A 13,122-nucleotide genomic window follows, 5' to 3' on the forward strand; every position below is an offset into this window, starting at 1 on the left:
TTCATGTTAGTTTCCACAATGTGACAACTTCATTGTTTTTTCCAAAGACATGGTGCCTTAATTTCTAATTTGATAACGACATGGCGAAAATCCCAACATAGTTTTAGTATGCTGTCGCTTTTACTCTTGGTAAGTTCTCTTCCAATATCAAATACTCATTCCACTGTCGAATCTTACACTATTAAACCCTTGGAAAGTCTTACATGGCCTATTTCAATTATTGGGAAGTAATTTAAATACTTGTTAGACATGTTGGTTGTTTTATCTGCTCAAAAGGTCTCACATGTTTGTGTCAATTACATAAAGATAAAAGCAAACTTTACATTTTTAAGTTATTTTTTTAAATATTAAGAAGTGGACTTTAATCTAACTCAACTTCGTAAAATCGGTTTATAAAGTGAGATTTGCATTCACTCATTCCTCACACCGAAAGTGACAACTCGTGCATGAAACAACATATTATGAGTGGTCGATAACAGTTCGATAGCGGGTGGCTTGATAAGACCAATAAACTCTCGCTTATTGGAGAATAGAACACCCTCTTATATACCATGTGATGTGGCCATTCTTCTATTGAAAACAGTTGATGGAAAGTGAAATTTCCTCACCAACAGGCAAGCATTTAAGACAGCAAGAAGGACTCTATTCAGGACTTCTAAATATCTGCTTATCATCAGTCCTCCACTCAAATCTACTCAGTAGCTTCAGAAAAGAAGCAATATTTTGAATGGCTACTAGCACAAGAGACAGTGATGGGACCGAGCCTCAAAGAGGGTATTGGAGATGGAGCAAGCAAGATTTCTTGCCGGAGGAGTCCTTCCAAAGCTGGAACAACTACGTTTCTGCACTCTCACAAACATGGCTAAGGTTTAAGGATCGTCTCTTCAGCAGATCAGACGATGCCACTGAGACAGAAGAACTCAAGAAACAAAGTGAGCATGACATGAAACGTTGCCTCAACTGGTGGGACATGATATGGTTCGGTTTTGGTGCAGTGATTGGAGCAGGAATCTTTGTGCTCACTGGTCAAGAGGCTCATGACCATGCTGGATCAGCTATTGTCTTATCCTATGTTGCCTCAGGCTTCTCAGCAATGCTTTCTGTTTTCTGCTACACAGAATTTGCTGTAGAAGTTCCATCAGCAGGAGGCTCATTTGCTTATCTGAGAGTTGAATTGGGAGACTTTGTTGCTTTCATAACAGCTGGAAACATTCTTCTTGAAAGTGTAATTGGAAGTGCAGCAGTGGCCAGATCATGGACTTCTTACTTCACAAACCTTTTGAACCGTCCAAAGAATTCATTGCGCATTAAAACAAATCTCAAAGAGGGGTACAACTTGTTGGACCCAATAGCTTCTGGGGTTCTGGTGATTGCTTCAGTGATCACAATGATCAGCACAAAAAAAACTTCATTTCTCAATTGGATAGCTTCTGCCATTAACACTGCTGTTATTATATTTGTGATTGTTGCAGGGTTTCTTCATGCAGACACATCAAATTTGTCACCCTTTTTACCTTATGGTGCTAAGGGGGTGTTTCAGGCTGCAGCAATTCTTTATTTTGCATATGGAGGGTTTGACAGTATTGCAACCATGGCTGAAGAAACCAAGAATCCATCAAGGGACATTCCAATAGGTTTGATTGGGTCAATGTCCATGATCACAGTGATTTATTGCTTGATGGCACTCTCACTGAGCATGATGCAGAAGTACACAGAGATAGACACTGGTGCTGCTTTCTCAATTGCATTTCAGAGTGTGGGAATGAAGTGGGCAAAATATGTGGTAGCTTTTGGTGCATTGAAGGGGATGACCACAGTGCTTCTGGTGGCTAGATTGTCACAGGCACGCTATATTACTCATATTGCACGTTGCCACATGATCCCACCATGGTTTGCTCTTGTGCACCCTAAGACAGGAACCCCTATAAATGCTACACTCTTGATCACCATTGCAAGTGCCATCATAGCCTTTTTCACAGGCTTGGATGTGTTGTCAGGCTTGATATCTGTGAGCACACTCTTTGTGTTCATGATGATATCTGCTGCCCTTTTGGTGAGGAGGTACTATGTGAAAGGGGTGACACCAAGGGAGAATCTGTTAAAGCTAGTTATCTTCTTGGTGCTCATTATTGCTTCCTCAGTAGGAATTTCAGCCTTTTGGGGGCTGAAGCCTAATGGTTGGTTAGGATACACTGTGACTATTCCTGTTTGGTTCTTGGCAACTCTAGGAATGTCACTGTTTTTGACTCAGCAAAGGGTGCCAAGAGTTTGGGGTGTTCCACTTGTTCCATGGTTGCCATCTTTGTCAATTGCAACAAATGTCTTCCTCATGGGGTCTTTGGAGTATGATGCCTTCATAAGATTTGCAGTGTGCACAGTGGTAATGCTGATCTACTATTTTCTCTTTGGTCTCCATGCAACTTATGATATGGCTCATCAACAAGAAAAGCTGCAATCAAAACTTCACCATACAGAAACCATCAAGAATGAAGGGCCATAGATAAAGTGTATCCTCATCTGTTTGTATTCTGAATCATATTTGGTGCTAGATTGAGACTATTGGAAACATGTATAATAATTTGTATAGTTGTTTCATGGAACTTAGTCTTCTTTTTTTCTTTGACAATCTTGTAATAAAAACTTTGAAATCCCAACCATTAACAAAACAAAATTTTAAAATAAAATACCAAAACTGTTTTTAAAAAAGTCCTTGTTTATTAACAGTTGTTAATCTAAAAACAAGTGTATGAATTAATCACCACCCTTTTAAATCCAGAGTTTACTTTTATCATGTTCAGAAAATAAATATTAAAATAAAATTTAATTGTATTTATAATGGACAATTTTTTCTTTTCTTTTCAAATTTTAATTAATGAATCAACTAAAAAATTGTACTTGAATTGAACTCGTTTACAAAAATTAACTACAACAACCCAACTCAATTAATTCATTATTCAACTCAATATAATGAGTTTCTCTAATACTTTTCTTTGATTTAGACTTTTTACAATTTAAAAATTAATTTTATTATATAATGAAATATTTTTCTTTTTAAAATATAAGATCTTTTACATGAGATATGCTTTTATTATGGCAAATCAACATAGTTTAATGATATTTTTTTTATAATAGTTAGGTCTTAAATTTAATATATGGTCTGGTCTTGCTTCCTGAACAAATATACAGTCATCGTCCCCATGAAAATGTAGCAGCTTCTCCATCTCCGACAAGATGACATTAACATTCTCAAAACTGTGAACTCAACTCATTGACACTACCCATTACATCAAAACCCCACCTTTTGGAATGATCCATGCTATGCCCAAGTTCTCCACAAGAAACCTTCTCAAACATTCTCTTCCAACAACACTCCATCGCTATTTCTCCCAAACCCTAGCATTTCCCTCTCACTCTTCCTCTCCCCATGTACCTCAACCTCACCCTTCGGCTGAAATCTTCAAATCCGGTACCAAAATGGGTTCTTACAAATTGGGTGATTTGTCTTTCTATTCCCTCATTCAGAACCACGCCTCTACCCTCGATTTTGGGTCCCTGGAAGAGGTCCTTCAGCAAATGAAGCGCGAAAGGAGGGTTTTTGTAGAGAGGAATTTCATAGTTATGTTCAAAGCTTATGGGAAGGCTCATTTGCCTGAGAAAGCTGTGGACTTGTTCCTCAGAATGGGGGGTGAGTTTCAGTGTAAACAAACTGTGAAATCATTCAATTCGGTTCTTAGTGTTGTTATTCAAGAGGGTCTTTTCAATCGGGCCTTGGAGTTGTACTCACATGTTGTTGCATCCAAGAGTTTTAACATACACCCAAATGCACTCACTTTTAACTTGCTCATTAAGGCCATGTGTAGGCTTGGTTTGGTTGATCAAGCAGTTGAGGTTTTTAGAGAGATTCCACTGAGGAATTGTGCTCCTGATGCTTACACGTATTCTACCTTGATGCATGGGTTGTGTCAGGAGGGTAGAATCGACGAGGCGGTTTCGTTGTTGGATGAAATGCAAGTTGAGGGCACCTTCCCTAACCCGGTTGCGTTTAATGTGTTGATCAGTGCATTGTGCAAGAATGGTGACTTGGCACGTGCAGCCAAGCTGGTTGATAATATGTTTCTTAAGGGTTGTGTCCCGAATGAAGTGACCTATAATGCACTTGTTCATGGCTTGTGCCTCAAGGGAAAGTTGGAGAAGGCAGTGAGTTTGTTGAACAGGATGGTGTTGAATAAGTGTGTACCTAATGATGTTACCTTTGGAACACTTATTAATGGGTTTGTTAAGCAAGGTAGAGCCTCCGAAGGGGCTCGAGTTTTGGTCTCCTTGGAAGAGAGGGACCATTGTGGGAACGAGTATGTGTACTCGTCCCTTATCAGTGGCCTGTGCAAGGAGGGAAAATTCAACCATGCAATGCAGTTGTGGAAGGAAATGGTTGGAAAGGGATGTAAACCAAATACTGTTGTTTATAGTGCTCTTATTGATGGGCTTTGCCGAGAAGGGAAGTTAGATGAAGCAAGGGAGGTCTTATCTGAAATGAAGAGTAAAGGTTACTTGCCCAATTCTTTCACTTACAGTTCCCTCATGAGGGGTTATTTTGAAGCAGGCATTAGCCATAAAGCTATTCTTGTTTGGAAAGAGATGGCCGACAATAATTGTAATCATAATGAGGTTTGTTACAGTATACTCATTAATGGCTTGTGCAAGGATGGGAAGGTTATGGAGGCTTTAATGGTGTGGAAGCAAATGCTGAGCAGAGGAATTAAATTAGATGTTGTGGCTTACAGTTCAATGATTCATGGCTTCTGTAATGCTAACTTAATAGAACATGGCCTGAAACTTTTCAATCAGATGCTTTGTCAGGAGCCGGAGGTGCAGCCGGATGTGATAACGTATAACATAATTTTAAATGCTTTGTGCATGCACAATAGCATCTCTCGAGCCATTGATATTCTAAATATTATGCTAGATCAAGGTTGTGATCCTGATTTTATTACGTGCGACGTTTTCTTGAAGACTTTAAGAGAAAATGTGAATCCACCTCAAGATGGTAGGGAGTTTCTAGATGAGCTTGTAGTAAGGTTAGTTAAGCGACAGAGAACCATAGGTGCTTCCAAAATTATCGAAGTGATGCTGCATAAGTTTTTGCTGCCAAAAGCTTCTACTTGGGCAATGATTGTTCAACAGCTCTGCAAACCCAAAAGGGTTCGAAAAGTCATCAGTGAATGTTGGAGCAAGCTAAGTGGCTGATATCTGGTAAGATATGTTATTCAATCACAATTTTCTTGGATCTTAGCAACTTTGGATACAGGGAGCTTGATTGAGGCCCTCGAGCCAAAGACCTTGAACTTTCATAAAGCCAGATGTTGGTGTGAGCCAAACAGGTGACAAGTGAGTATACACTTTAGATGTTTAAACCTCTTGCTTTTGTCCATCCAAAATCTTGCTTTTGTCCATAATATTTTATAACTTACAATGGGATCATTGTCCTAAAAGCTTAAAATGTTCCATTATCCAATTGGCTATGATGTGTTTGTAAATGCACCATATTTTGACTGATGTATTTGTACAGGAACAGAATGAAAGACTAATTTTTTGGTAATGGTTGTCTATAGGACCAGAATTATCTTTCTTTGTAAGTTAACTATCACAGTTGTAGATGATTGAGTGAGAAAATTTTTGGGGCTGTGATGAATGAAACCAATAGTTAAAGTATCAAGAATTGTTGTTTATCCACTCATTTCATGTGTATGTTAAGTTTTTTAAACATGCTCTGTTCTTGTTGTATAAGGAATAATCAGCTTTTGTTTTGGTAATTCATTCTTCATTTCTAAAAGCTTCGTTACCAGATTATAGTTTTTGGTTTTTTCCACACTACAATGTACTCCGTCAAAAATATGCTCTGATAAAATTTAATTGATAAAATAATTGCATTTAAAATTCATCCAAAGAATAACAAGTAGCAGTGAATGATTATGTAAATAATTTTTTCAACTCTTCATAATAGTTTAGCAGTAGATTCTTAATATTGGAACAATTTTTAACGAACAAAATTTACAACTTATATTAATTTTACAGATAAAAAATCGTATTTGAAAATTCATCTTAAAGAACCCATAACTTCAAGAATGGGTAGTAGATGATCATGTAAGTTTTTTTTTTTCAACTCTTATAGTTTAGTAGTGCTCTAAACTATTCTTTTAGTATTTTAGTTTTTTATAAATTGAATTAAAAATAATAATTTAGTTTAGTTTTAATAAAAATGATTCAGTTTTTTTTATAGTTTATTTCAGTTCAATTAAGTATTTGTTAAAATTTGTTTTTAGCACCTATTTAGAATTAATCAATAAATTAATCAATATAAATTACCAAAGTAAAACTCCTACTGTGATTGGATGCCAGTATAATAGGTGTTTTTATGTAAGTTTTTTATTTTATTTTTATAAGACATCAATACATGGCTGCAACACACAAAGAAATCGAAAAGCACGTGATAGATTGAAGATAACTTTGAGCAGATTTGATTAACCACCCTTACGAACTTACTATTTATTAGGCAAAATGGTGGATGAAATATTGGATTGGTGAACCAAAAATTGTATTTAGGCCACAAAGAAGAAGCAGAGTTTGGTATCAATGTCGTCATAAGTTGATCTCTAACATCACATGGATCCTTATTCTATATCTAAGGTATACATGTACATCTCAAAAGTTCTATTTACAAACTGTGGAAATTGGAAATTATTCTATGCAGAAATTTTCTGTATGCATTCCAATCGTTCGCATAATTATCCTACAGGCTACAGTAAAGTGCTGATCTTCCCTCGCTGTGAAATGGATTCAAATCCACGTAGCCATACCTGTTTAATCCATCTCTCAAATGGATTCTATAGTGCAACGAGTTCCTTTGACTACTTTTAGCTTATTATGTATGTCTGCAGGCTGAATATAGATAATGGCAAAATAAGAAGATTGTTCCCCATAAAAGCTGTCTCAAATGCAGTAAATTAGTTGAAGGACGAAATGTGAATGCAGTTCCTTACATGACTTATGCAAACCTTTTATAACGTAAATTACTAAGTAAAACATCAATTCTAATCAAAGAACAATGTCAGATAAACTTGAACTGCATCTAAATTTTTGTCTTTGGTTAAAAGGTGAAGAGATATGAATATTGAATATACCTTACACGGTGCCTTCTTGTCGTAAAGGCTGAGCTTCAGCATGCACTACATTATTTTGCTGGTCCAGTGGCATGTACTGTGACATGATTGCCATGATCTCAGAGTCCATGTAAGACTACAAAAAGGAGACATGTAAATTAATACGGTGATTGGTGATAATTTGGATTTCCAATTTAATGTGAACGATGTGTAACGTTATCTCTAGTTGAGAATGAATTAGGCTTACCCGGAGCCTATATTTGTAGAACACGTAACCAGCTAGACCAGCGCCCACAACAACTGCTATGACCACAAAGGCAAGGAACCGGCCAAATCGTGATCCATTTCTTTCTGCGTGAGAGAAAAAGCAAAATTCTAATCATAAACAAACTGAATTTTCTTTAAAACACTTTAGTTATGGTGGTGGGATCACGAATTGACAGTAGTAATAATAGCAGAGCAACAGATGGACTTTAATATCTTACCAATACAGACGTCTTGTTCCTTTATGTATAGAAGATTTCCCTTGCATTTACAATCGTAACTACCCCAAGTGTTCTTGCAGCTGCAGCCATCACACTGACAAGCACTTCGTTCCTTACATTCGTCAACATCTGAATATGATCAAAACATGTTTTTAGATAGATTTATATTTTTACAAAATTGATCATACAAAGAAAACAACATGTGCTCAATTGCTTGCCAGAGTAAAATCAAATCTTACCTTCGCATTTATTACCATCCCCAATAAACCCAACCGGGCATTGACAGCCATTTGCCTTGGAGTCCTTCATTTATACAGAAGGGAATTCAGTTAGCCAAGAGGGATGTCGAGGAAAGTGGCACAATAAATATTTTTCAATAATCAAAAGAAAAAATGAAGGTTAGGTTATGCAGTACTGAACTGAGCAAGCTGAGAAAGTTAGTCCTTTTTTAGTTTCTGACCAACAACCACCATTGTTTATAGAACACCTTGCAGGTCCAAAAGCTGTCAAATAAGGAAAAGAATATAAACTTCAGAAACATCATGAAAAAGAACATATATGTTGAATATAGAAGCAAAACAATTGCCTCATATTATGGACCATGCAACGACTTTTTTAATAGTTTGGTCATTCTAAATGTACATTAACCCATCCATAGGTATTCGAATGTTTTATTAACTTATTCCCGAGCAGCCATAGGTAACATTGACATACAAGGCTCTTCAAAGAGAAACGGAGATGACTGGCTTGAAAAAAAAAACAATCCTAGCAATACTGAAATGGCGCTTTTATATCTTTCAAAAGTTTTCTGTATAAGTTATCCCACAAGAACCCAGTACTGAATTGTTGTTGTTCAGAAAAAATTAACTTAATAACGGATCTTTTCATTGTGAAAGTGCTTATTAAAGTGAAAATTGACCACATAATGATTAACACATAAATAGTAAATAGTAATTCTCATACAGTGTTTCAACATGAATTCATATTCCCTGGCATTTTTTTTCCTTAAGTAAATCAGTCTAGAGCACGAATAAGAATGTTTAGGGGGAGAGGATCTACTGATCTTCATCCAAATTTATGAGTAAACATCCATTTGTAATTGGATTTTGATTCCAATATAAAATAAATTTTCTCAATGATGAGAGTTACATATGGATAGATTCCTAAGATGAAAGTTTTTATTAAAAAAGAGTTGCATATGGATGACTTCCAAATCATAGAGGAAATGTTTTAATCTCTGGCTCCCTTAGCCAGCTTGTTGTATGAGAAAAGAGAAAAGAATATTTTGATATTAAAAAATAATGTTTTAGATTGGAAAATGCATACCTTCACAAGTAGTATAACCATCACCCTTATACTGAACACCGTTCACAACAGGGCACTCGCAAACTCTTCCCCTGAATGTATCCTGAACAAATGTATAAAGGCTTAGTTTCTAGTCAATCATAAGCAGACACACATGGACCGCCATACATCATGTCCAGTGATTCTAACTATGGGGGAGGGGAATGGTAACAGAAATTCCTTATTTTATACCTTGCAAGCACTTATGTTAGCTTTTTTGTCTTCCCAGCATCCTCCATTTCTTTCAAGACACTCATTAGTCTCAACATCTGATAAACTCAAACCAGGATGTATAGTTTAGAATATTAAACAGTAGATTTTTAGAACTAAAAGAGTCAATCATCAGTGAAATTCATATAACACGATATTAGGCACACTAACCTCCACTTAAACAAACTGAAGGTTCAGTAGTCTCCTTAAATCCAGAACATACAGCCTTCAGTACAGCAGTTCTCTCCAATTTTCCTTTAGAGAAGATAAATAAAATATTCAGAAATCTGATACGTGAAACATCAGATATGGTCATATAAAGGGTAGTTAAAGTTGACATGTAACACATACATCCACTACATTACACCAATAACAAATTTAGAAACTCAATTAACCAATCAACTAAAATAAAAAGAATAAAGCCCATAATATACCGGGAATAGATTAAGGAATGGAAGAAGATCACACAGAAGAACAAAAGTGCATTAGAGAGAACTAAAGAAGTTCTAAACTTCACCAATCTGCCTCGAGTGTAAAAGAAAACCCAGTTTTTCAATAACGTGAAGGCAGAGTCAAAACCCTAAATTCTAAGTAAGAATTAGGCTGAAGCCCAAAAATCAAATTAAAATCTTCCGTGAGTCTAAACTAGTTTCGGGACAACCAGACATGTCTAAACATTAACAGAAAAATGTTCGGAAGATGATCACGATGGTTGATGCTCTAGTTTTAGACAGAAGCATTGCATAGTTGAAATTCACAGAGCTTTTCAGTGGTCAAGCCCGGGAAACATGTAGAACCAAAAGTCATAATAGGTATAGAGTAACAGCACTTTTTCTTGACCCTTAAAACTGGATTTTGATAGCCAGATTCAATAATAGAATGCACAGGTCACTCGTACATTATTGAAGATCAGTAAAAGCATGACGTGTTCAATTTACTTGATTTCATGTAGGGATTTAAGTAACTAACCTCTATACTGGACATTGTTTAAAACCAATGTTGGCAAGATGGTGATATCACCCCGAGATCCCCTACCGATCTGAATATCACAAATGAAACGCAAGTATATCAACTATTGAATTATGTAATCGCCTGGATTTGTTACTTCATTTTATACGGAAGCCTTTATGATGACAGTTATAACATTTTTTTTTCTTTAATTCTAAAGATATGGCAATAAATATTAAAATGTGACCTGGACTTGTTGCTCATTCTTTAGCACTTCATTCTCCACATCCGCTTCAGGATCACCCATGCATTTTTTAATTTTCTCCAAAGGCAGATCTGTAGTATTAATATTTAACTTTTCACAATAGAAGAAAAACAACTTATTTGATTCACAACAGCATCAAAAAGCAGTATTTACCCAATGATTTCATCACTTCCTCAGCACAATCTTTGCTGTATCTTTTCTCCTTCATAGAACATCTGACATGGAAATCTGTCACATAATCCCACCAGACCCATGAACGGTTGCTCTCATTGGCAACCCTATGGACACACAGCTGCCTCAAATTTTCATACACCACATCCTTTCCTTCATAGCCCTCTCCAAAATCCTTCTCTGGGTCCGGGGCACAATATCTCCCATGGTTTATACACTGCGATTTACACTGACTGCTAAGAATGAAGGGCGGTGGACAAAACCAAGTTATATAGTGTGGAGTGAACAAGGTGTAACCTCCCCTCTCAAGAATCTGAGCATGACCCTTAAAATTCTTCACGAAACTCATCTGCTCGTCGCAACGAGCTCCACATTCATCATTGCTGTTGGTCCAAAACTCATACTCAACTCTGTTATCAGGGTGAGGTACGGACTCTCTCCAGTCAATTCTCAGCAAAACTTCATCTTTGTTATTCAAAGCGTCCTTCAACAAATCACCAAAGGATTTCTCTATCAGAGCTGATGGAATCACAATCTTCTCTATGTATCCATCTGCATCAGAGCTCTCCTCCGGAGAATCCATGGTTATAAGAGATTCATCAATGCTGTCGGTCACCAAAACTGCCGCAGCACCAGCTAATTGTGCATGCCAAACCTTCAAGGCAAAATAACACTCTACAAGTGCAAATAACTTTCCCAGTAAGCATCACAAAATATGGCTATGAAGAATAATGATAGAAAACAATTATTGAAGCTCCCACGACAAGCTTCTGAGCCTAGTTCTGCTGTTGCCTTTAGGATTCATTAAAATAAACATCCAAACACCTGTTTAGAAAGCTTATTTATAGTTTATACGGACTTATCATAGACAAACAATTGTGTAAACATTTGGAATAATATTACAAAAGTTAAAAATCAATTTTATGAGAAATTAATATTAGAGACTCTTTGTAAATTAAGTTATTATTTTATATAAATTAATTTCAACTTATAAAATGAGTTTATTTTATTTTTCATATTTTATTATGTTTATAAGTATTTTCGCAGAAATTCATCCAAACACGAACAATTTCTCCAGGATAACTCCCGATTTATTTTTCCTTTTTTCCTCCAGTATATAAACAGTTCATACAAAATGAACTTACGTTGTAAGCACTTAATTAAGCTATTTATCCAAACGGGGAAGGAAAGCCAAATTAAGAAGAAACAATACTAACAGTCGAAAAAGGAAAGAGCAGGACTTCATTTCTCTTCATATTTCACCAAAGATAAGAAATTCGATTAAAAAAGAAAATATAATTAACAAAAACAAAAACAGGTTCAATTAACAGATAAACCTATTCCATACTAGAATCAACGTATAAACTATCAACCAACATAACTGGTTTCAGAACAGAACACACCATACAAAAAAACAGGATAATGTAACAGTAAATTAACACGACACGAATGAAACATGAAGCACGCAAGAAGAACGAATCAAAGTCAACGAAGACAAAACCGAGGAAGCAGATAGATACATATATAGATGGACAGATAGGTACCTCCGCGATCAAGGAGAACAATAGTAGGACGATGGGACTGAAGTTTGAAAGGCTTGTCTCCGTCGAAGACCTTACAACCGTGGGAGCCTTTGGCGGGATACATCACAGAGCCAACGATGAATCCTCCGTAGTCAGGAAGGCCGAAGTTACCGATAGCGCCGTCGCGTTTCGTCCGCATCTTGTGCGGCGAAAGAACGGCTATGCTGCTCTTCTCCACCACAAACCGCGCGTCGACGAGAATCAGCCACGCCGCAAACAGAGTGACGGCCGCAGCCGCAGCAACGCACACTTTCATGGTTGATTTGCGGTGGTGATGTTAGTGAAGAAATGAAGGAAAGAGAAGAAGAAGAAGAAGAAGAAGAAGGCGTGTGGTTGAAGATTGTGTAACTGTCTAGGTCGTACCGGTGGAAAACTTTGCTTAGAGAGAGAGAGAGAGAGAGAGAGAGAGTGTCGTTTAATGGTGCGGAGGTTTGCGTTTCGCAATCAAACGGTGACGTAAAGCAAGGGTAAACGACAGGTGAAAGGAAGAGGAGGTGGTGGACGGAGTCAGGGCAGCTACCTTCTACACAAACAGACACACGCGCGCGCCAACACAACACACACTTCCTTTTTTTCTTTTTCTTTTTCTTGTGTCAATCCGAATTTATATATTTTCTCAGTGGAGGGAAAGTTTCTGTCGCCTTTTTATTTTAATTAATACAATTTATTAATAAAATGAATAAATTTCTACTTGTTTTATTTGTTTGTCTCAAGTGTTTTTATTTTAACTATAAACTATTAATAAATGTTTTTACAATTTATTAGAGATCAAATATCCTTTATTAATAGATAAGGCCAGGTGATTTAGTTCAGAATTCAACATAATATTATTTTTTATTTTATTTTTATTATGAATTTTTTTTCTTATTTATATTGTTTTAGTGAGTGTTATCCAATCAGAAATTATTAAAACAAATTTAATAAACATTTAGTCATATTTTATAATCTTAATCGCACTT

At 36.4% G+C, this 13,122-nt stretch overlaps 3 protein-coding genes across 3 annotated transcripts; 2 read left to right on the forward strand and 1 right to left on the reverse strand.

Moving 5' to 3' along the window:
* Positions 1-600: 600 nt before the first annotated feature.
* On the forward strand, positions 601-2,600 carry LOC137822609 (cationic amino acid transporter 5). The gene has a single exon (XM_068627517.2). The coding sequence runs from the start codon at positions 728-730 to the stop codon at positions 2,498-2,500; it is 1,773 nt and encodes a 590-aa protein (XP_068483618.1). The 5' UTR covers positions 601-727; the 3' UTR covers positions 2,501-2,600.
* A 548-nt stretch (positions 2,601-3,148) lies between these two features.
* On the forward strand, positions 3,149-5,733 carry EMB1025 (Pentatricopeptide repeat (PPR) superfamily protein). Its single transcript, XM_068624196.2, has one exon. The coding sequence runs from the start codon at positions 3,307-3,309 to the stop codon at positions 5,242-5,244; it is 1,938 nt and encodes a 645-aa protein (XP_068480297.1). The 5' UTR covers positions 3,149-3,306; the 3' UTR covers positions 5,245-5,733.
* An 826-nt stretch (positions 5,734-6,559) lies between these two features.
* On the reverse strand, positions 6,560-12,856 carry VSR7 (VACUOLAR SORTING RECEPTOR 7). The gene is made up of 13 exons (XM_068624197.2): positions 12,125-12,856; positions 10,563-11,255; positions 10,392-10,480; positions 10,166-10,235; positions 9,368-9,451; positions 9,179-9,255; positions 8,969-9,050; positions 8,063-8,145; positions 7,882-7,945; positions 7,643-7,771; positions 7,405-7,508; positions 7,179-7,293; positions 6,560-6,936 (listed from the first exon to the last, which is right to left on the reverse strand). The coding sequence occupies exons 1-12, from the start codon at positions 12,417-12,419 to the stop codon at positions 7,180-7,182; spliced, it is 1,884 nt and encodes a 627-aa protein (XP_068480298.1). The 5' UTR covers positions 12,420-12,856; the 3' UTR covers positions 6,560-6,936; position 7,179.
* Positions 12,857-13,122: the final 266 nt, after the last annotated feature.

This window comes from Phaseolus vulgaris, chromosome 9, assembly GCF_051622355.1.
Source record: "Phaseolus vulgaris cultivar YP4 chromosome 9, ASM5162235v1, whole genome shotgun sequence".
NCBI classification, from domain to species: Eukaryota; Viridiplantae; Streptophyta; class Magnoliopsida; order Fabales; family Fabaceae; genus Phaseolus; species Phaseolus vulgaris.